Source organism: Sander lucioperca, chromosome 21 (assembly GCF_008315115.2).
Source record: "Sander lucioperca isolate FBNREF2018 chromosome 21, SLUC_FBN_1.2, whole genome shotgun sequence".
NCBI lineage: Eukaryota > Metazoa > Chordata > Actinopteri > Perciformes > Percidae > Sander > Sander lucioperca.
This window is the reverse complement of record NC_050193.1, coordinates 17486612-17509108: the sequence shown is the minus strand read 5'-3', so window position 1 is coordinate 17509108 and position 22497 is coordinate 17486612. Positions and strand designations below refer to the sequence as shown.

General features: G+C 40.1%; 1 protein-coding gene across 10 annotated transcripts in view; it reads right to left on the bottom strand.

The window, feature by feature from the left end:
• caskin1 (CASK interacting protein 1) overlaps positions 1–22497 on the bottom strand; it is a 137720-nt gene that overhangs the window by 21599 nt on the left and 93624 nt on the right. For 2 of the 10 annotated variants that reach the window (XM_031318660.2, XM_031318662.2), the window contains exons 9-18: positions 21713–21807; positions 20457–20574; positions 15419–15664; positions 10619–10723; positions 9637–9752; positions 7105–7186; positions 6494–6606; positions 3741–3851; positions 1525–1626; positions 1028–1166 (exon numbers count right to left, since the gene is read on the bottom strand). In XM_031318660.2, the coding sequence (XP_031174520.1) occupies positions 1028–1166; positions 1525–1626; positions 3741–3851; positions 6494–6606; positions 7105–7186; positions 9637–9752; positions 10619–10723; positions 15419–15664; positions 20457–20574; positions 21713–21807 (1227 nt within the window). The remainder of the gene's footprint in view (positions 1–1027; positions 1167–1524; positions 1627–3740; positions 3852–6493; positions 6607–7104; positions 7187–9636; positions 9753–10618; positions 10724–15418; positions 15665–20456; positions 20575–21712; positions 21808–22497) is intronic. The other 8 variants (XM_031318661.2, XM_031318665.2, XM_035997082.1 and 5 more) reach the window with 8 other exon arrangements.

Below are 22497 nucleotides of genomic sequence, written 5' to 3'. Positions count from 1 at the left end.
TTCTTATTTTTTGGACTTGGCACACATTTAATCATCTATCTATTCCCTATTTTCCACACCGTTGAGAGGACGGTGTGGCTAGCTAGCTTAACTGAAAACACACTGTGCACCGGACCTTTTAGCTACCCAGCTGAAACTAACTTTTGTCATAAAACTAAACCAGCCAGTGCATGTAATGTTAACCATATCCATAGTGCACTGCATACTGCTGTAGCATCACTGTTAAAACTGTAACAGTAGCTAAAGCATTTTAGCCAGCAAGCTAACACTTACAAACACTTAACTAGCTAATGCTACTTGAAAGCTCACAGACACGGTGCCTCTTTCATCATAACATTAACATTATCTTTAGGTGCATATATCTTTTTTTTTGTCTTATTGCGTGGGGAAAATATGAAATAGATAAATGATTAAATTTAGTTTAGTAGTTAGCTTTTCTTTTAACCAACAGCAGGTAGCGAGAAAAGTATAAACCTTTATTACCTACTTATAGGTAACTAAACTACTAGCTCAATTTTCATGAAACTTGGTGGAAGAGTGTAGCAATGGATAAAAGGAAGAGAGAAATAGATTTTAGAGTGGATCCGAATCAACGGGACGGTACACAATTTATTTTTTACTTTCGTAAACATAGCGAGATAGGGCATTTGGCCTTTGCGGAGGTCTGTGCTCTCCAAGTGTCCTTCTCGGTCAGTTATATTTTTGACTTGTCTGATAACCTTTTACTACATTTGGTCAGTTTCGGGGCTCCATATACAACATGTCTATGCCCCACTCACATTCATCTGTTATTATGTTGCAGGGTAGCTGTTTACTTAAATTCAGCACATATAAATGCTTGCCACAGATCTAATCGTGGGTTCGATACGCTTGCAAAGACCTAGCAAAAATTGCTCTCTATGGTGCTGAATCCTGTTGGCAGACAAAAACACATGCAGACTCTAACACCATGAAGGGGTTACTGTTGCCATCATGGTGGCCATATGTTCTGATGTGAAAATTGTATTGACTAGCTATACGTTCTTACCCAGTTTGATGATGCCTATTTCCTGCAGGTCCTCCCAGGTGATGTCAGTGATGAACTCGATATTCTCGTAACCGTTCTGCACCAACACCTGGTGGTACTGGCTTAGACCAATAGCAGACAGCCACTCTCCTAGACTGGCCTATAGGAACACCAGAAACATGACAGCTTACAAGACTAGCTGACACTACACCTGTTAGCTTGCTTTTTTCTTTTAACAGATTAGCATCTAATTAAAGTGTTGACGTGTGTGTGTGTGTGTGTGTGTGTGTGTGTGTGTGTGTGTGTGTGTGTGTGTGTGCGTGCGTGCGTGCGTGCATGCATGTGTGTGTGACTGTATTCATCCATTTGTTTGTTGCATGTGTGTATTTGTATGCACAAAATGTATACATATTGTTTGGGTGGTTGCATGTGTGTGTAAATGCATGTGTGTGTTTTTGTGTGTGTGTGTGTGTGTGTGTGTGTGTGTGTGTGTGTGTGTGTGTGTGTGTTGTACTTACAGGTTTGTGGTCAGGCAGCCAATCAGTGACACTAAGTTTGTTAATCTCTGATGTCATCTTCTTTCTGTGACCTGGTTTACTTATTCCGATAGCTGTCAGATCCTACACACAGAAACAAACACACACACACACACACAAGTAAGATACACTGGTGGCATGTTCAGACTTTTCCCCCAAAAAGGGAATTAAAATCTCCACAAGAGTCCAGCAGTCATTCTCACACACTTTCTTTCTCTCTCTCTTGCTCTCTCTCTCTCTCTCTCTCTCTCACACACACACACACACACACACACACACACACACACACACACACACAGAGGAAAGTTTGCAACACAAAGAAACAAGTGACAGCGTGACATCTGATGAAAGCGTCTGCCAGTTGAGAAGAGAGCAGAAATGTGAATGTCTCAAAATCATAAGAAAAGCAAGGAAAGCCAAAGCAAATGTCTGCAGTGAAAAGGAAGCATCTACAAGAAAGAATCAGCTCGGTTCTCCATGATATCATTTAAATTCAGCCCTTTATATTACTGTGATAAGTAAAACAAGCTCATATTTAAATACAAACTAAGTGTATTAAAATGAACTGTGATTAATAAACCAAAACATTGTGTCATCCTGCCATTGTGTCAGTTTTCTTTTGTTTCTGTGTGTTTTAGTGGTAGTTGTGTTGGACACACGGGAACACACTTTTACAAACATACATGAACAATCACAATCACAATCACAATCACACACACACACACACACACACGGTTGCATAACTCAAATTATATGCAGATGTGACCCAAACATACAGTAGAATAGGGCAGAATACTATGACATATCTCTGATAACAAAACCTTGTTTAAGACAGCTCAGCTCTGAACCATTCAGCATGCACAGTCCCTCAGTGTATGTATATATACAAATAATTTATGTATGCTATACAATTATTATTTGTATGTAGGTGAGCATAGCAGAGCTCATCAGTCTAGTTCCTCAGAACAGACAGCAGCAGCAGCAGTGTTAAAGATGATGGGAGAGTCAGGAGGTTGTGTGGATATATTGAGCTTTTTTGAAATTATGGATTCTTTTATTTTATTTTTTTATTAAAGGGAATCATTTAGTTATGTTTGATTTTATGTCAATCATAAGATATGCTTAGTAAACTTTCAAACAATGAAGGTGAAAGTGTTGTCAATGCATTACTTTTATATTGCTCCATATATTACGCAAATTGAGTTATTAGGATTTCAGCTTTGAAAGCACAGAGTGAGGTTATTGGAAATGTACCCTTTTTAAAAGGAATAGTTTCTGAAAATACACTTTTCATTTGCTTTTTTGCTGAGAGTTAGATGACAAGATTGATACCACTCTCACACCTGTAAGGTAAATATGAAGCTACCGCCAGCAGCCAGTAGCTTAGCATGCTACAAAGACCGCAAACTGGGGAACCCAGCTCAACCAGTCTTTGTGCTAAGCTAGGCTAACTGTAAAGACATGAGCGTGGTATCGATCTTCTCATCTTTCGACAAGACAGTGAAAAGGTATAGAATCAACTCAGCCTTTTAAATATTTTGAGTCAATTTCATTCACGTTTAAAATACTCATAGGCATTAGGGCTGCACAATTAATCGCAATTTTATTGAAATCACAATATGGACTAGTGCAATATCGAAATATATAATATTTGTTGAAGGCAAAATTTGTGTCAAACCATTCTGAATGAAGTATTGTGGTGCTGCAGAGATGTCCTGGCCTACAAATCCTATCCTACAGACTAAAGAAAAAATCTTTTTTGGTACAGATCCTCTCACAATGAAAATGAGAATAATACAAAAATGATCATTACCTCCAATATCATGAATCATATCGCAATATTAGTCAAAATAATCACAATTAGATATTTTCCTCATATCGTGCAGCCCTAATAGGCATGACAATAATATTTTTTTTGTAAACTATAAGGTGCAGTTTTTGGACCCAAAAAATATATTATTTTTTAACAGGGGTCAAAGAAAAACGCAGAGACGTGAGAGGTGAAAGCTTTGGCAGGAGGCAGGGAAAGTATTGAGCAGCATAAATGTGCTCATTTGAGATTTTTTAAAGGGAATGGTATACATGCATCTTGAAAACATCAAGGACAAATCAAAGTTGTGCAGACTTGTTTCCATTGTGGTCCTTGGAAGTGCCTGGCACCTCTCTGGGGTTCAGGGGTCAGGGTTCAGTTGCCTTACCTCCGGGGTCATTCGGCTAATGGTGGGCAAGTCATACCCAGCGCCCAGGAAGTTTGGAGCGTAGACCTGCAGCTGAAAGTCGCTCAGCCATTGGACAACGGCCTCTGAGCTCTACGGGAGAGAAGACAGGGGGCATGCTGTCACTAGCTCCGTGTCTGCTTCTTCAACAGCCACTTTTTCTCAGCAGGGCCAAGAGGGGCCAAACAGGGGCCACAATTTAGATACTGTAGCAAGGGACCGTTAACCGATATATCTTTACCAATATCACAAATACACATTCTTATACATTTATGGATCATTGTAATAATGCTGATAGGGGTGTCACGATTCTCCAAATCCACAATTCGATTTGACTTTTGACTTTACGATCACGATTCGATTCACTTTTCGATTTAAACATTTGTTTTCTTTAACAGGGACGGCAAAGCCACAATAAGAGCCACTAGATGGCAGAAGGGTAGATTGCAACAATAGTGTGAGTTTCTCAGAGTGCAATAGCATGTACTATTAGTTTAACGAGGTGCACATAAATGCACTATGGAGTCCCGTCGGAGCCCATATGCTTTATCTTCGTTGTTTGTTTCCATAACTCACTCACGGGGAAGGCAAAATGTTGTCACATTTTTTTTTCTGTTCTCCGACTTTAGTAGCGGCCATGGTGTCTGGAAAATTCAGGCTGCATGCTACCAGTAAGCTAATGTTACTCTATGTCTTTAGCTGCATGCTACTAGCCGGTAAGCTACACTGTCTATTGTTGTTTTTTTCTACGGACGTGCGCAAGTAGGCGAGGTGAAGAGAGAAAGAAATACTGGGGAAATCGCTGATCCTGTCGAAATCGTGACACCCCTGGATGCTGCTAAAGTCAATGAATTAGCCCTGCTTGGCCCTGAAGTGAAAACCAGGCTAAAGTTAGGAGGGAGAAAGGCCCTGCCTACAGTATCTGAAATGTTACAGCAGGAGATGCAGATAAGCAACAGCAGGCAATCTGCATTTGACACTTTACAGCTGGAAAGTAAAGACAAAATAGAAATGATGATGTTTCTTTTGCTCTTGAAGGGAAGAAAACGCTGTATTACTGTGGTGATAGCTAAAAATATACTGTATATCGTACAGTATAAGCACATAACTCATTATCTACGGTGATTTCCTGTTCATTAGAGCCCGTCCAAAATGTTCAGCCAGCTGAGACAGGACAAACAACAAAAGCTCTGCTGTTGATTGCTAAAATTGTAGCTGAATGTTTTAGAAAGTTAATTTGTAAGTTATAAGTTAATTCCATAGCTGCTATATTTTCAAAGCCTGGTTGTTTAATGCTAATGTTAGAATTACCATTAAACATGGAGCTGGTTGCAACAGCTAGTTCTAGCTGTTGATTTGCTGCTATGCTGATGGTCGACAGCAGGGAACGGAGCTACAGGGCCGAGTGTAACTGCAAAACCACTGCATGACTTCTTCCCACGCACTCTGCTTCTCTTTAAAGTCCCACATCCCTTCTGTCTTTCTCCATTCTGCCTGTTTCTTCTTCTTCTCTTCTATCCTTCTTCATTTTTCCCCATGACCCTCCTTCCTCCATACTGTCCCTCAAAGCTGATTGGTTTTCCCTCCCATCTTTCATCCTCTTTACCCGACTGAGGCAAAGAAACATTAGGACAATCATGGGTGCTGAGGAATAAGGACTCTAGCTAACAGATGGCCATGAGAACATGGCTAACATGGCAGCACACGCGCACGCATGCACACGCGCACACACACACACACACACACACACACACACACACACACACACACAAACACATACTCTAGGCAAGTCATGCACACACACAACCACCACGACCACCTGCTATTTAAATATGCTCAATTGTTTATCAAGCCTTGAAATTCTTAGACAATAGACAAATGAACTTCAATGTAGGCCCGCACACACACACACACACACACACACACACACACACACACACACACACACACACACACACACACACACACACACACTACAGTAAACAACAGCTTACTGTACATGGTGTAAGCTCAGATTTCACACTTCTGGTGCCGAGTTAGTCCACCCACGACATGCATACTGCTGAGCACCTGCCAGCAAACACACACACACACACACACACACACACACACACACACACACAAACCCACACACACACACACACACACCGATATCTAGAGTTATCCTTGCCTGAGGCGGACCTACCAACCATCAATTGAGAGACATTTGTCTCTGCAAAAGAAGAAAAATACCGCAATGTAAGAGAAGAAGCTGCAACTAAAAGGAATGAATAACGATGGATAGCAGGTAGCAGATAAACAAGAGAAGGAAAAGATTCTCTCTCACTCACACACACACACACACACACACACACACACACACATGAAATTTATCGTTCCAAGATTCATACAAGATCAAGCTGGAGATCTTCCATTCACACACTCACCGTGTCATGGCTGCATCCGAACATTCGCAGCACGGACGAGGCCAGTTGCGAGAGAAACCGCTGGGACATCTTGATGTGTGTGTGTGTGTGTGTGTGTGTGTGTGTGTGTGTATAAATATAAATATATCTATAGTATGTATGTGTGTGTAGAAGAGTGAGAGGGTTGTGGTTGAGGTGACTGAGCTACATTCTCATCGTGCTGCAGTTAGATGTTGATGGTGGTGATTGTCTGTATGTGACTCGTGTGTTTGGAAGAAAGACGGAGAGAGGACTGAATCTGTGGGACTGAATCTGTTAGGACTGTCCTACCTTCCCCTCGCCTAGCCCCTCCCCCTTCCTGGTTGCTGTGGCATCGTAAGGCGGCGCTTCGTGGAGTGGACAGCCCGATTGGCTTGATGTCCGAGAGGAGCTGGCGGAGCCTGCTGGGAGAAATACCATTGGCCAGTGTCAAGCTGTCGCCCCATCACTGCACACAACACATGAGTTGACTTCCGACCTAACCTCTGCCCTTATCCAACAATCAATTTCTGGTCAGTCTCTCTCATTGCTTTGATAAGTAACCAATCGCATTCTTGCTTTCCAAGATTAAAAAAAAACCTTCTTAACCGAGCGCACCCTTCTACACTTCCTCCCACATCTCCTGCCTTGGCCATCTGTCTGTTAAACCAGCCAAGATCTGTCTGTGTGCGTGCATGCGTGCGTGCGTGTAGAAGACCATGAGTCATTTTTCTAACCCGATTCTCTGTCTACCTGGTTTTAATCTTTTTCTCTCTACTCGAAACATTTCCCCACCAGTTTCATAACACTTGCAAGCATGGTTCCTGTTAATTCAAGAGTTATATCTAACGCTCCTACCGTAAGTAAACTCATTACAGTGAAACTTAAACTGGGTTGAAGAGGGATCAGCCTCCCTGTCCTACCTGCAGGCTGGTCCACAGACTTGGACTGCTCCAGTAGATGCTCCTTGGCTTTGGCAGACTGGGACAAGACTGTGGCGAGAAGCTGAAAGTGCACAGACACAAATGCATCCACGTGAACTGGCATGTAGCAACTTACATGTTGTTGCATTAAAGCAGCAATAATTTGTTTTTTTAATCACTTTGTTGTTGTTTGTTGTAGCTTGAAGAAAGAGAAAATCCCGCACACTGCTCTTGCTGCAGCATCACCATTTATTTAAGAAAACTAACATTTCGGTCCCTCTGGACCAGTGGTCTTCACTATTTTTTTCATGAGAGCCACACTGATAGGACAGTCAATAGGCGAGCCACTTTTACCACAAAGTATCAAAAGTTACATTCAGTCATAAATAGCAGTAGTAAAATAATTGGTGGCTGCTTATCAATCTGTCATCCCTGAACATACAATATGCAATTTTTTCTACATCAGCTATCATGTATCTAACCATCCAAGAGCACATTCGGTCAAATTGGCAACTCCGCACTGAGCAAGTTTAAATATCTTTTCTAGTCTATATTATTATCTTGTAATGCCGCTGTTTTGGGTATTTTTTAACTATTCATTTTTTGTAATAGAGCAGATTTAGGCTTATGTTATAGCCCTGCTTTTAAAAAAACATTTTTATGAATATCTGTATTGACTGCATGATCATATCACCATATTATTTACTGCCATGCGAGCAACAAATTAAAGCTTGGCGAGCCACAGGAGGCTTGCAATGAGTAACACTGCTCTGGACCTTCGTCAGGGGTATTTCAATCATGAACTCAACAATGGCCTAAAATACATTCTGCTCCTCCCATTCTGTGTCGCCAGGTGTGGGATAATTGACAATCGCTTGTCAATGGGAGTGTCTCTCAGTGAACTCCCGTGTCATTTGTGCACACATTTCTTTACATCCTTTCCATTGATACATAGCCCGATGAGATTACAATCACACACACATAAATTACATATCCATACCAGGAATAACTAGTGACTCCCCGGTTTTAACTTATTAGTGCTTAAAAAATATTTATATTCAAAGTCAAAATCAAAGTTTCCTAAAAGTTGAATTGTTTCTTCAAGCAGCACGTAGACGAACATGCCCAGGGGTCGTTCCTGTTGCTGTTTTCTTTTATAAATATATATGACTCTAGCTGCTAAATGCTAAATTGGTTGGGTTCCTTTTTATCTACTCATTAAGAAACAAAAAATGCCAATTCTAAAACCTCATCATCTCCAATAAGATTGATCTCTGTAGGAAAGTCTGTCTGAAAAAGAATCTGTGATGTTTGCTGAGTATTACTACATTAATCACATTTAAACCTTGGTTCTGAAGTTTCCAATTCGAGCACTGTCATCAGAATCTGACTGGCGCTGGTGAGGAATGAATGGAGTGGCACTCAGAGAAGACAGATGCTACCAGTCAGTCTGGATCTAGTTTTGCTGTGTGGATGTTTTAGTAGGTTTAAAAATGTCTCACTTGCAGTTTATTAACAGGACGCTTGCAGAAAATGTATGACGTGTACTGTACATTTGGCACATAAACTGAGTTTAAAGTGTTCAAATCTCTATCAATAATAATTTAGGAGTTTTTTTAAACTTTAACTTTGATTGTTGGTTATTTAGTCATGAACAGTTATTGTTACAGAGAAATAGTTAAGTCCCACTACATTCATGTAATACTCCATGACAAGCGTAAAAAAAATCCTATTTAAGTGAAAGTACAGAAATGTAATCAACAAAATGTAATTAACGTGTTAGGGGTGATACATGACACAAAAGTTGGGACCCAATGGAGCCAATACATTGCATTTGAAAGGTTAACATGTGTTTTTTTACACTAGTAACTGCAGCTGCCAGGTAAATTTGAGGAATAAGTACAATATTTACCTCTGAAATGTAGTGGAGGAAAAGTCTAAAGTAGCATAAAGTGTAAATACATAAGTATTTACAAGTAAAAGTACCTTCAAATTGTACTTTAGAACAGTACTTTTGTAAATGTACTTAGTAACTTTCCACCAGTAATTCATGTATTATTAGAAACTGTATATAACTGTATATAAGATATGTTGAAATGTATGCTTGCCTGTACACACATTTTTGGACGTTCAGCTGACCTGCTGTGACTGACTCTCTCTGTTACACTAATAAAGAATTGAAATGAATAAATTGTGTACCAACTGAACAAGAAATTACATAGTTCTTTCCAGGAAACATACTATATCATTGAAAAATGAAGGACCTGTACAATAAACCTTGACATCTTTTTTTCCAGCGGTATATAAAGTCTTCTAAATTCTTAATTTCCCTGCTGCTTTCATTTAAACACTGCCAATAATGTTCTCTTTGGTCTGCGCCATTTCAGGTTTCCTTTGTTTATGATACTATGCACCTCTTGGACATAAATGAACTAACAAAACAAAGCAGAGCATATACACCAATTTGTTTGTGGCTGTCTGTGTGTGTGTGTGTGTGTGTGTGTGTGTGTGTGTGTGTGTGTGTCATCGTACCTTAACCCCTTCAGCCTGTGCATGGAGGATGTGTGCACTGCCGGCACTCTGACCGCTGCCAGACGACCTCACACTGGTCACACTGCCAGAACTACCCACACTGCTGCGGTCTCCACCTGCAACACACACACACACACACACACACACACACACACACACACACACACACACACACACACACACACACACACAAAAACACACAAAAACACACACATGCATTTACACACACATGCAACCACCCAAACAATATGTATAGATTGCACACATGCAACACACAGATGGATGCATACAGTTTCACGCACGCACGCACGCACGCACACACACACACACACACACAAACACACAAACACACAAACACACACACACACACACACACACAAATTGAGTGGTTTAGCTGATATCCAAAGCAACGTGGTAACAGGTGTGACTCTCCATTGAAATGCACTGGGCAGCATGTGTTTGAATGGACAGGACGGACGGACAGACAGACAGGGTGACGGACGACTGAGCGACAAACACAGAAGTGGAGTAAACAAGACACACCTTTTGTACACACACTTCTTTTCTCTCACTCTTCTGCTCTCTCTCTTTCCTAAGTTTTTTTCTTCTCTCTCACATGAAGACGGCCCCATACATCCAGTTGGAAAGACACACAGACTGTAGACCGATGCAGATGGCTGCAGTCCTACACATGAGGCCGCTGAGTTAAGCTAAGCTTCAGATGGAGGGATAAGCAGGACATGAGGACTGTCAGGAGCAGGTCAAAGAGTATCTGAAAGCCTTCAAACATTCATTTCTTAGCGCAAAGAAATGGATGTGTGGATAGGTTCTGCTCTTTGGGACATTTACCAACACCATAGACACTTGCAAGGCACTGCCAGGCAGGCCAAGTCTTTTTTTTTAACGGATGTCAGATACTGTTTGAGCCCTGGAGTTTAAAGGAGTCAGGGGTTGAGGCCTCAGCGCAACGCGGCTTAGTTACCTGCCACGGGCTTGCGCAGTACCCAGATCTCTTCGTTGGAGCCTCCATGGGGCCCACGGGATGTGGTGGGAGAGTTGTGAGGACTTGCCTCTGAGCCGCGACAACCTTTAACACAGAACACCACTGTTAGCCGCTAACCGACCCTAAGCTGGCCTTGGAAGCATTGCTACCCATTTGCTATCGAATATTAGCATTTAAAGCAGCGACTATTGCATGCTTTTGTCAACTTTAGGGCAGCGGAAACAAACTGAAAACAACACCGACAAATTCTTAGTTGATATGGCTAACGTTAGCATACAGTTGCCTATTCACACTTTGGCAACATTAGCATTACTTTGAAGTTTTGTTTCTGCTCATTTGGTGAATGTAAGTCCAATATTTACTCTCCTTTTAACTCTGCTTTGGTCACCGCCATCTCTTGAGACAAATACCGGTATGAAACTTTTTAGCTGCTAAATGGTCCACTATGTCGCTATCTTTGTCCGCTTCTCTTTGGTACTTCGTAAAACCAAAACAATTAGCTTTAAAGAGGCTAAAAAGCTCCATAGAGCTGAGGGGAACTGCAACGCATAACTGATTGATAATTCTCTGTGGGTTAATCATTACAAGCGACCCCTCTTACATTACACACAGTCATTTGATCTATTGTTCATATAAAAATATTCATTAGTGCAGCTTTAATATTAGGCTGAAAACTAGCTTTTATGTATCCCAAAAACAAGACAAAATAGTGATGTAAACATTTATATTTTTTAGTATTTATAATTCATTTTGGTTTTTGTCACAGTTATATCCACTGTAAAATCTAACAAGTTGATATTACTTTTTAAAAAAATGAAGGTAACCGGTAGCCTTGAAAAAGGTAAGTAAATACAATCATATTAAATATATTAGTCTTAAGTTACGATTGCTTAAAATGTACTTGTTACGTTTACTTGTTGCAAGTTGCAACTTAAAAATGGCAAGTGAAATTAAAATAACCTGTTCTTTCTAAGTACCTCTTTTCTGGTAATACAAGGTTCATATAAGATTTTATCCTCCACTGCTACAATCATTCAAAATGTGAAGTATTGGACAATAGCCAATGCTACATACAGACAGTATTTGTCAAAATACAAATACACTAAGCAAACTACCTCACTTCAGTAACGACTGATACCACAAACTACTTTTGCCGATTGCAGATGTTGCAATGATATTTTGAGACAAAGATGGGTAACATGGGATTAATAAATTAAATTCCCACCTATCTGCGAAAAAAGACAAACTACAGAGGGGCCAGTAGGAGAACAGGGTGATGGGGTAAAGGCGGGAAAGGGAGTTTTTTTTTTTAAATATATAAGATTCACACTCACTGACACATTCTCACATACATGCTCACACACGCACACACACACAGAAAAATACAGCATATATATAGATATATGAAAACATTTATATACCCATAGTACATAAATAAATCCATAACATGAATATCTGTGTATATACACATATATATGCCATAATGTACATACACATACATATATAATGCATCCATATGTGTGTGATTATATATGTAAGCCTTCAGAATGGGGCTGTTGAAGTGCATTCGGAGAGTGTGATAAACCATTAAAACCATTTTAATAAGGGTTTATAAATGGTTTATATGTGTGACCAACAGTGCTCCAGAGAAACACACACATTAAAAAGTTTCATTTGCTATCATGTAATGTTGCAGCTCCTTCTTGTGGCCATTTTGCATCCCTCCAAGTGACCTCAAACAAAGGACTGACCAGTGTTTTCAACAGCCTTTGATTTGACTTAAATCCTTTGTGAGTTTACAATCATTTTGCTGTTTTTACCCAGCATGTGATCAGGGAAAATGTACTGACCTGATGCAGTTATAGGTAAAGGCATTATATTTTTGGACTGCATGGCAGGAAATTTGCCTAAAGGGATTTATTCTCCTGGAGGAAACAAAATGGTGTCAAGTGAATTCATGGAGCATACAAGTTTACAGACAGGGGATACCTTACCTGCAAAACATCCTGGGTGCCATTTTCTAACAATGTTTTTGGGTCTCTTACATAACACTTTTACATGACATTTATGATTTGCAAATCTCTGCATGTAATACATAACTTCAGCATGCATTTTTACTACCTTGTGTTCAGGAAACCAAGAATGGCAGTATAAAAACTAAAGACTGTTCGAAATGAATAAGCATTATTCCAGCGGTGCTTTCTTATTGACTATTATAGCTAAAAAAAAGCTTATCTTTTGAAGCAACCTCTCCAACTAAACCTCTGACAAACTTAACATCATTAAAACTCTAAACTTTCCAGAAAACAAATGTATATTTTTACTAAAGGATGTGATGACAATTTCGCTGAGACTCCTTCAAATTATTAAATAAAACTGTGTTTCAGCAAATTCAGAACAGTTGCCTAAATTATTCACCCGTCCAAAGCCTGGTTTGATTTTTACTTTAGTATTCCAATCCTTCACCACCACCACACACACTCTTACACACACATTGAGGGTACAAGTGCAAGGTGGGTAAAAGTGGTGTTAAAATGATCAGACGTGACAGTAACACACAGGACGAGGCAGGACAGAACAAAAAACACACTCACAGTACTACACAGTCTGGTCAGGAGAGGGTTATGTGCGATGTGTGTGTGTTTAAGAAACTAGCAGGGTTGTCTTAGTGGCTGGGACAGTCGTGGTATAAGGGGATAGAGGAAAGAACGAAGAGGAAGGAAGGAAGGAAAAAAAATAACTTAAAAAATAAGGCAAGAGATTCAACTGAAGCACAAACCAACTCAGGTGAATAGAGGTCTGTGCTAAAATGGTGAGCTTTCCTCCCACCTGACGTCTATTATTCCTCACTACCAAAGAAATTCTTCTGTGGTGTGAATCGAAATATCAGCAGCATTACAACCACGTTTTAAAAAAAACACCTCACTTAGCATTACTTTATCAACTGTTTTTCAGTTTTCTCCTTTCTACGAAGCTGTTTTCGCACAGTCTCACTCCCAGCGCGTCAAAAACTGACACTTGATCAGGTGCCTTTAGCATTAGTCTCGCATTGCCAGACCTTCCTCCAGAGCGCTGTGGAGGAGGGTCTGGCTAGAAAAACGTGATCTGGTTCACTGGCATTTCTCTAAACCAATCACAATCGTCTTGGGCGGCACTAAGCGCCGGACACAATGACGGTGCCGCTGCAAAATAGCCTCGGGAAGGAACTTGTTTTGGTGGAACGTGTACATTCAAAAGTTGTTTTAGTTATGCAACAGAAAACTCAGTTGTTTTAGAGAGATGAGACATCCTTTCTTCAACTCTTTCAGAAGCATGGCTTCCTGGGAAGGGAGCTCTCGTGTATCCTCGCTCATAGCTCCTCAGAGATCCCTCAGAGATCCTCGCTCCTCTGCGCAGGAATAAGAACTTTGAGACGGCCTTTGTGAAGGCGGACCAAGACAACTTCCGGTTCAAGCAAGGAGTGGGAGGATATATTGAATAAGAGACTTTGGATCCGCCAACTGATACTACTCGCTACCGTCGTTGCTCTTCACACTACGTAATCTTACAGTGTAGCGGTCGAGCTGCTGCTGCTATGTCCGGTGTGTCCCATTCTGGCGCTAAAGGGTTCCCTTTGTATCGGTATTTGACGAGTTGGGAGTGAAACGGGTTGGTTTTCTTATCGACAGAAATGAGGCAGTGACCAAAACCTGCACGAGAGGGGCATTACTTTGAATTATGTACATATAGACATTTCATAGAGATTTCTTATTACAGAGTAAGTGCTTTAGGTGTTTTGGTGGTTGACTTTGGCCCTATGGAGCCTCACTTGAGAGCTGACTAACATTAGACTGCTGCTGGTAACAATAATATACGAGCTCTGAAATAAAGCAACTAGTAGGATCTAAAAAGTTATAGTTCAGCTATAAATTACAAGCTGTAATTTTGTATTACATGCATTGTTACATGTATTCTTTCCTGTGAGTATGCGTGTGCAGGTATATCGCATGCAGTGTAGGAATGGCGGACTCCAGACAACTACTATATAGAGAGGTATTTACAGACCATAAATTCCTCAAAAACCAGGTTTGATTTTATGAAAATGTTAAGGATTGCGATTGTAATAGCATTTAAACTCAATATGTCTTTGGTTGTTCAGAAAGCTGTGTTTATTCAAGTGAACTTTTGTGGAATATGTATTTAGGTTATACGCTGTGTAACAGCATGTCTTACATAATCTAAGTGCAATGACCAAGAAATATGGTCTTTGGTGTTTTTTGCCCCCAACGTCTCCTCCCAGGCAGCGCGGCAATGGTTATGTTTAGGGTTAAGGTTAAGGTTAGCTGCCTGGTAGGCGCCGTTGGAGGCAAAAAACATCATCGAGCAAGAAATATTTATCTTTTTATCTTTCATCGTGTATGTCCATTCAGTAAGCTCAAATTTCTACAATATTGTACAATTGCGCAATGCAATAGTGGCTTAAACACATTAGACTCCTTTCTAAAAGCTGACTATTTACTTAGTAATGGAGATGACAACAGCAACAACAGAAAAAGAAAAGTTATACAGTATGAGCAACACATAAAATTACGTAAATAATGATCCATAATAGAAAACTTCAATGGATGCCTTCTCAGAACAACATTTAAAACATCAGACGAATCAGAAATACTGTATAGTTTGTATATGGGCAGAGGAAAACATCCCTTGAAGCTTTAACAATAACAATAATCATAATAATACTCATAATAATACAAATAATAATAACCATAATACAAATAATAAAAAGGGGGCGTGTACCTGGGGCAGTGGGTGTGTCTCCCTGTGGGGTTGTCACGGGCGACTTGCTATAGCCAAAGGAAGTGAAAAGTGGAAGCAGTGGCTGATGGGAATGTGGTGGAGGAGGAGGCGGTGGAGGCAGGATATGGATCTGATGGAACGTGGTGTCGTTGCCGTTGACTACCGCGTTGGCAGGGGCAACCGTTGCCGGAGGAACCAGCGGTATCTTTTGAAACTGTTGAGTGCAAATGACTGTGCTGGCCAAACCTAGATAACAGCCACCGCGACGACACACACGGACACATACACAACCAGCCAACAGTGAGCCACCGCCATGTAACAAACAAACGACAAAACAGAGAATTACACGTAAGAAAGAAAGAAAGGGGGAAAAAAAGGAAAAATTAAAAACAAAGGCTGAAGTGACAAGATTAAACAAAGAAATTAAAGGTGGTGAAGGACATGGCTGATGTTAAAGAATGTTAAACAAATGTGGGCATTGTTGAAATGAAACATATGGAGAGGTTCAAAGGGAGGTGATGGATGGTGAAAGAGGGGATGGACCCAGGGTCTGATAATTTTAGCTGCTTTATTTTAACATGTGTCTTTCGGTCTTATTTTGTGACACAGAAAATGACATCCAGTCAGTATGTTCTATTGTATGTCATTAGCTATTAGCATACAACAACAAGGACCCAGGGACTGATAACTATTAGCTGCTTTATTCTCTTACCGTGTCTTTCAGTCTTATTTTGCGACACAGGAAATGACATCCAGTCAGTATTTTCTATTGCATGTCATTAGCTACTAGCATACAACAATACGGACATGTAACACTTGCAATATATCCAGTGTCCAGTGTTTACTGGCTCACCAGCGTCTTTCTCAGTAGTTAAATGTACCTACAGTAGTTGCTGTACAGCATAACTCATCACATATATGCCCAAAAGAGGTTGTTTAGCTTAGCGCTTCGCACAACTGTTACAAATTGATATCAATATGTCCTCTGTATAACATGCAAGCGTTGTGACTTATTAAATTGCTACTTAAAAGTGGATGTATTGCGTTCTACAGCGCTAAATTGGTCATATGACATGAAATCGTGCACTCTGCAAACTAGCTAGCTAGCTAACTAGCTGTTGTGGTAATAACTTGAATGACTGTTTAAAGTATAGAGTGTTGTGTCTAAGCTGACTCTGGTGAGTCAAGCCAAGTGCATACTATATTCTATTCCTATCTGAGAAATATAGAGTGCTGCAGGAATTTGTCCTAAAACCCAAAAATTAGATAGCATTTTTGCACTTTAGGTTCCCTCGCCACGAAGTCAACGTTTGTTTTTTTAATGGGTTTTTGGTTAGATGCCTCAGTTAAGGTCTGTGGTTAACACAAGCTTAAGATATTCTCACGTTTTGTTCTACAACATAAAATACATCAGTAAATAACCCACTCATGAAAACTGAAGCTTTCATAAGTTTTTTTCACGTGACAAATGTAGTTGCTAACAAGTGGCAACATGAGACTACAGAGGTTGGAAGGCTAACACGCAAAATCAAATTACAAGTGGTAGTGCCATTGAAGTCTGTTCTGATCGACATACTAGGCATAATCTATTCCATGAAGTTAAGGCTAGGTTAAGGTACTTGCTTAATAACCTTATATATATCAAGGAGGTGAGGGTCTGTTAACACTGCAAGTGCAACAGAATCTAAAATACTGTGCAACCTGTTGGTAGTCCTTTATATGTTTGTGCATTCAAAACATAAATGTTTCATGTTAGCAAAGCCTTCCATTGTCCTCGGACAATGACTTTGCAAATTCTACTTTAGTTGGGTTCCACTATTACTTTGCCAACAAGTGGTACTGTGCCAAAAATATCAGTGAAATATTTGTCAGTTGTGCACAAAGATGGTCATTGTGCATGATTTGGGAATCAGACAAACCTTTATAATATCCTGAATACTCCAATACAAAATATTTACAACTCACTACTAGGACCTAGCTTAGATAGCTACTGAAGTAGATAACTGCCTTGATAGCTATCCACAAGCGAACTGCTAAATTCATCGTCTTGTAATTGGTCCCTGATTTTAGACAGTAACTGTTCCATTCTCATTGAGGTCACTGTAATTATTTTTTTCTTTTTTACTTTTTTAAAAATATTTTCATCTACTTGATGTTCTAATTGGTCATTTATGTTGGTTGAAAATAAATGTTTAATGAATGTAGAATCCCTGTTAGAGGAAAAAGAAGGAAATGAGAGGTGCAGTACATGTACAAGAAACTGATGGGGGAAGAATGGTGGGAAAAAAGAATAATTAAAAATTGATGAAAAACAGTTGAGTAAATTATAACCCCTTGCTAAAACAGCTGCTGTAGCCCCAAGTGTGTGTGTGTTTGTGTGTGTGTGTGTGTGTGTGTGTGTGTGTGTGTGTGTGTGTGTGTGTGACTGTGCCTGGCAATGATTCGTCAGTATGGCTGTGCAAGCTGAGTGGGATAGCTCCAGCTGTTTTGTACTGTAACCACAGCTGCTATATAACGCACTGTTTGTAAGGACAGATGTAGCCACAATGGCATTTTCCTAACTTGGAGCAGGTTCCATAGTGGTAAAGGGACTGTACAGTAAATACAAAGAATGATGTGACTACGTGAGAGAGGAGAGATCATGTGAAAGAGACGAGGGGATGAAGCAGACAGCAACGGAGGGACAGGAATACAGACTGAGACAAGTAAGACATTATACTATAGAGAGACAGACGGATGGACAGACAGAGGTACCAGACCTACAGACAAACACCAATACACAGTTAAAAAACATCTGAGCCTCTTTGGGAGAGCACAGTGACACTTTGGAATGACGGGATAGATGTGAATGTGCTCTGTAGATCTCACCAGAGAGGTAAAACAGCTCATTATAGGTGATATAAAATGGAGAAAGGAGGTTAGAGTAGTTTTGGGGAGATTGACACATTAGCTGGTCAGCTTGCCTGTTAAGTAATGAAAACACAGAGATGACACCAAAATGAGACAGGTAACCCCGGTCATATCTTTTATATGATTAGCAAACATCAAATTGCTCATCATGTAATCTTAATAAGTTTACATGATGAGCAATTTGATGAATAGTTAAAAAAATTGATTTATACTTCTTTGCTTTCTTGCCACATGTTAGATGAGAAGATTGATACCGCTCTCACATCTGTACGGTAAATACAATGCAACCGGTTAGCTTAGCTTATTAGAAACACTGAAAACAGGTGGAGCTAGCTTGGATACACTAGAGGTGAAATGAATTATTATTATCACAACTTGAACTTTTGCGTGTAGAACAGAGATCTTCAACAGGGGGTCCAGGAACCCTAGGGGGTCCTCAGAGTCAATGCAGGGGGGGGCCTTCAAATTATTGTTAATTTTTGAAAGTTTTTTCAAAAATTAAAAATTCTTAACATGAATCCAACATATTATTAGCAAATGTAAATCCTCACTGCTTACTGGCCTATATGTAAGGTAGTCACTAAGGCCATACACAAATACAGTTAATCCTAAGGATTCACTAAAATCATGCCAATAATTATAGTTATTTAGGTTATTTTAATAGCTTAGTATGCTATGTGCTAAAAAGGGAATGTATGAAGGCTTAATGCTGCCCAACGTGTTATTGTAGGCCTAGTTTAACTTCAACTTCATTTTATACAATATGTAGTAGGGGGTCCCTGCTCCATCTCTCTTTCAGTTAAAGTATCCTTGGCTTAAAAAACGTTGAAGACCCCTGGTGTAGGAGAATATAGTGGCTGGCTGGAACACGCGAATGACCCCTATCTACTGTAGAGCCAGTGTTTAATTTGTCCATTCTGGGCTACTGTAGAAACATGGTGCTGCCACATGTTGGACTCTGTGGAAGAAGATCATCTCCGCATGTAGATATAAACGGCACATTCTAAGGTAACGAAAACCCACTGATTCTTAGTTTCAGGTGATTATACAATGAAGAAAACATACGTATTAATATTATATGTCTGTAGAATATTCTAATGGAGCTCAGCGTAAATTCTTTCAGGAAGACTTCAAATAACTTCAATCACTGCTCTCTCTTCCCAAATCAAATCAGCTGTTTAGAGGCGTTCACCTTTCAGTTAAACCAATCAGAATTGGCCATGAATTTCAAGGGCCAATCACAGCATTACAACGATGGAGTCTAATCTCCAAAGACTCACATTTTATTATGCATATGTACAATAAACCTTTGCATATCTGCAACGAAGTCTCTCCTGATTGAATTCTATATTCCATTTCTGCCAATAGATCCCCCCACACACTGGTACTCAAAAGTCAATTTAAAGTGGATACATTATGCATCTGCAGACCATGTATCAGGTTTTTAACCACTCTAGGCAAGAAAACAAAGAAGCGTATTTCCCAAAATATCGCACTATTATCATCCAGCAGGTAATGCTAAGTGTCAGCAAGGAGAACTGAACACATTATCAGCATTGACATGCGGATTATTTTTTGTGTCTGTGTTCTCATTACTTAACAGATATTTTCATCATCAGGCTGAACTCCTAAAAACGTGTTTTCATTCAGATAGAGTTGTAGTACAGTTAAAAAGAATCTGGTGGATGTGCAACTAAAATGGTTCATAAACATTCATCTTGGGTTACATCTTCAGCATGCAGGGATGACAGCAGCCCGACTCACAACTGTCTTCTCTCCCAGTGAGATGAAATATCTCTGAGATGATTTGTATTCTGTATTAATCCAGGGAAAGTTAACTAATGTTGAGATGTAAGCTTAGGTGCCTTACTCGGTGGTTTATGAGAGAGGCTAGAACATTATTCATTCACTTAGCTTCACTTTTCTTCATCTTCTTCTTTTTCTATGTTTCTCCGAGTTCTTCTTCTTCTGTGTTTAGCCCAAATATGTGAAATGTATTGCCATGACACTTGGCTGACACGCAGCTCGGTCCCGATTTGAATGAACTCCAATACACTCCCATACACACACACACACACACATACACACATACACACACACACACACACACACAAGAGGGCACACACACCTGTGCGCTTGCTGATGACTTCCACCATGGTGGAAGGGAAGTAGCCCACCCGGTCATTTCCTGTTCGGTTGTCATGGATACAGCCTTTCCAGCGTCCGTCAGGGTGCTGCTCCAGAACCTGTCAGGTGGGCATGTTTTACGACAACAATATTAAGTTTCATTGTGCATCTCAACTGTGTCTGCTAGTTTAATAACATTATTGAAATCTATTTTTAGCATTACTGAAAAGCCTTTAAAGAACCAGCTCTTTTGAAGTGAAAACTACTTTTCTTTCAAATACAAATACAAAACTGCATTCGGAGCTGTCTAAAAATTCCAGACAGCAGCAAATTGTTCATTCAAACCCTGAGGGAGGAAGCCTAGGCACTGCTTGGCTTCCTTATTACAGTAATACCCAAAGGCTCCATAAATACTCATAAATATTCACGAGTGGTGGATGGACTTCTGTAAAACATATTTGTATTTGTAAATGAGGGAAGCTGAAAAAACCCTCATTGTTGAATATTCATGAGTAATCTCACCTAACAAGGAGCAAGCTTTCTCAAACTACCGGCCAATAATTAAATACCCAAGGAGGATGGTTGTCATGGAGATGTTAAGTAAACCAACCAGTAGGGCTGCACGATATGAGGAAAATATCTAATTGTGATTATTTGGACTGATATTGTGATTGCGACATGATTTACGATATTGTAGGGAATGATCATTCTCATTGAAAAATATTAATATAAAAATTGAAATAATTATAGTGTGGCTTTTGCGAAGATCTGTACCAAACTAAGTTTTTTCTTTAGTCTGTAGGATAGGATTTGTAGGCCAGGACGTCTCTGCAGCACCACAATACTTCATTCAGAATGGTTTGGTTTGCTAAGAAAATACTCAAACGATTAAGCAGTTATTAAAATTGTTTCTGACTACAGTATTCAACTAATTGTTTCAGCTCCAGCTGCATGTGTATGAGTTATGAGCAGTTCAATAAAGAAGATTTTCCCTTCCTCAAATTGTTTCGTTAAACAATATTTTAGCAGCCTGAAGAGGTAAAACAATAAAAAAGCTTTCTCATTTTGTGCAATTTAAAAAAATATGAAAACTTTGTGCATCACTATAGTCAACAAACAGAGCTCAAGTAACTCACTTTTCAGCTTTGATGTCAGCAATGCTCAGTGTGTCTGTTCATAATGACATCTTTTTGTTGTTGTCAGCATTGAGAATGGCCATTTTGTGTGTGTGTGTGTGTGTGTGTGTGTGTGTGTTACCGTTATAACGTCTCCTGCTTTGATGTTTAGGCTGGTCAGGTCATAGTTGTTGCAGTAATCCTTCAGAGCCCGAACCTGAAGGGCCGCTGACGCGTCTGAGTGACAGAGAGAAAGCCAGTGAATCATACTGTACATTACGAGTACATGTACATTCATTACAGTACATGTACATTATTCTACAAAACACATTATCGTGTCAGCACGGTGTGCAATTAAATAGTTCCAGTAATGGAGAATCGCTTTAAACCAGAGTGCCGTACCATCACTTTTCAAAATCTAACTGTTCAACATAACAGCATTACCTCATCATGTTATCTTCCACACCAAAATTATGTACACATTTCTTATTGTCTGTGTTTGGGGAGCATCAGTGTAAAGGAATAGTTTGATATTTTGGGAAATTCCATCCCCCCACCCCCACATCCATCCATCCATCCATTCATCCATCCATCCATCCAACCATCCACCCATCTTTCCATCCCCCCCACCCCCACACCCATCTATCCATCCATCCAAGCACCGACCCACCCATCCACCCATCCACCCATCCATCCATCCACCCATCCATCCATCCATCCATCCACCCATTCATCCATCCATCCATCCATCCATCCACCCATCCATCCCCCCACCCACACACCCATTCATCCATCCATCCATCCATCCACCCACCCATCTATCCATCCATCCATCCATCCATCCATCCATCCATCCACCCACCCATCCATCCATCCACCCATCCATCCCCCCACCCACACACCCATCCATCCATCCATCCACCCTCC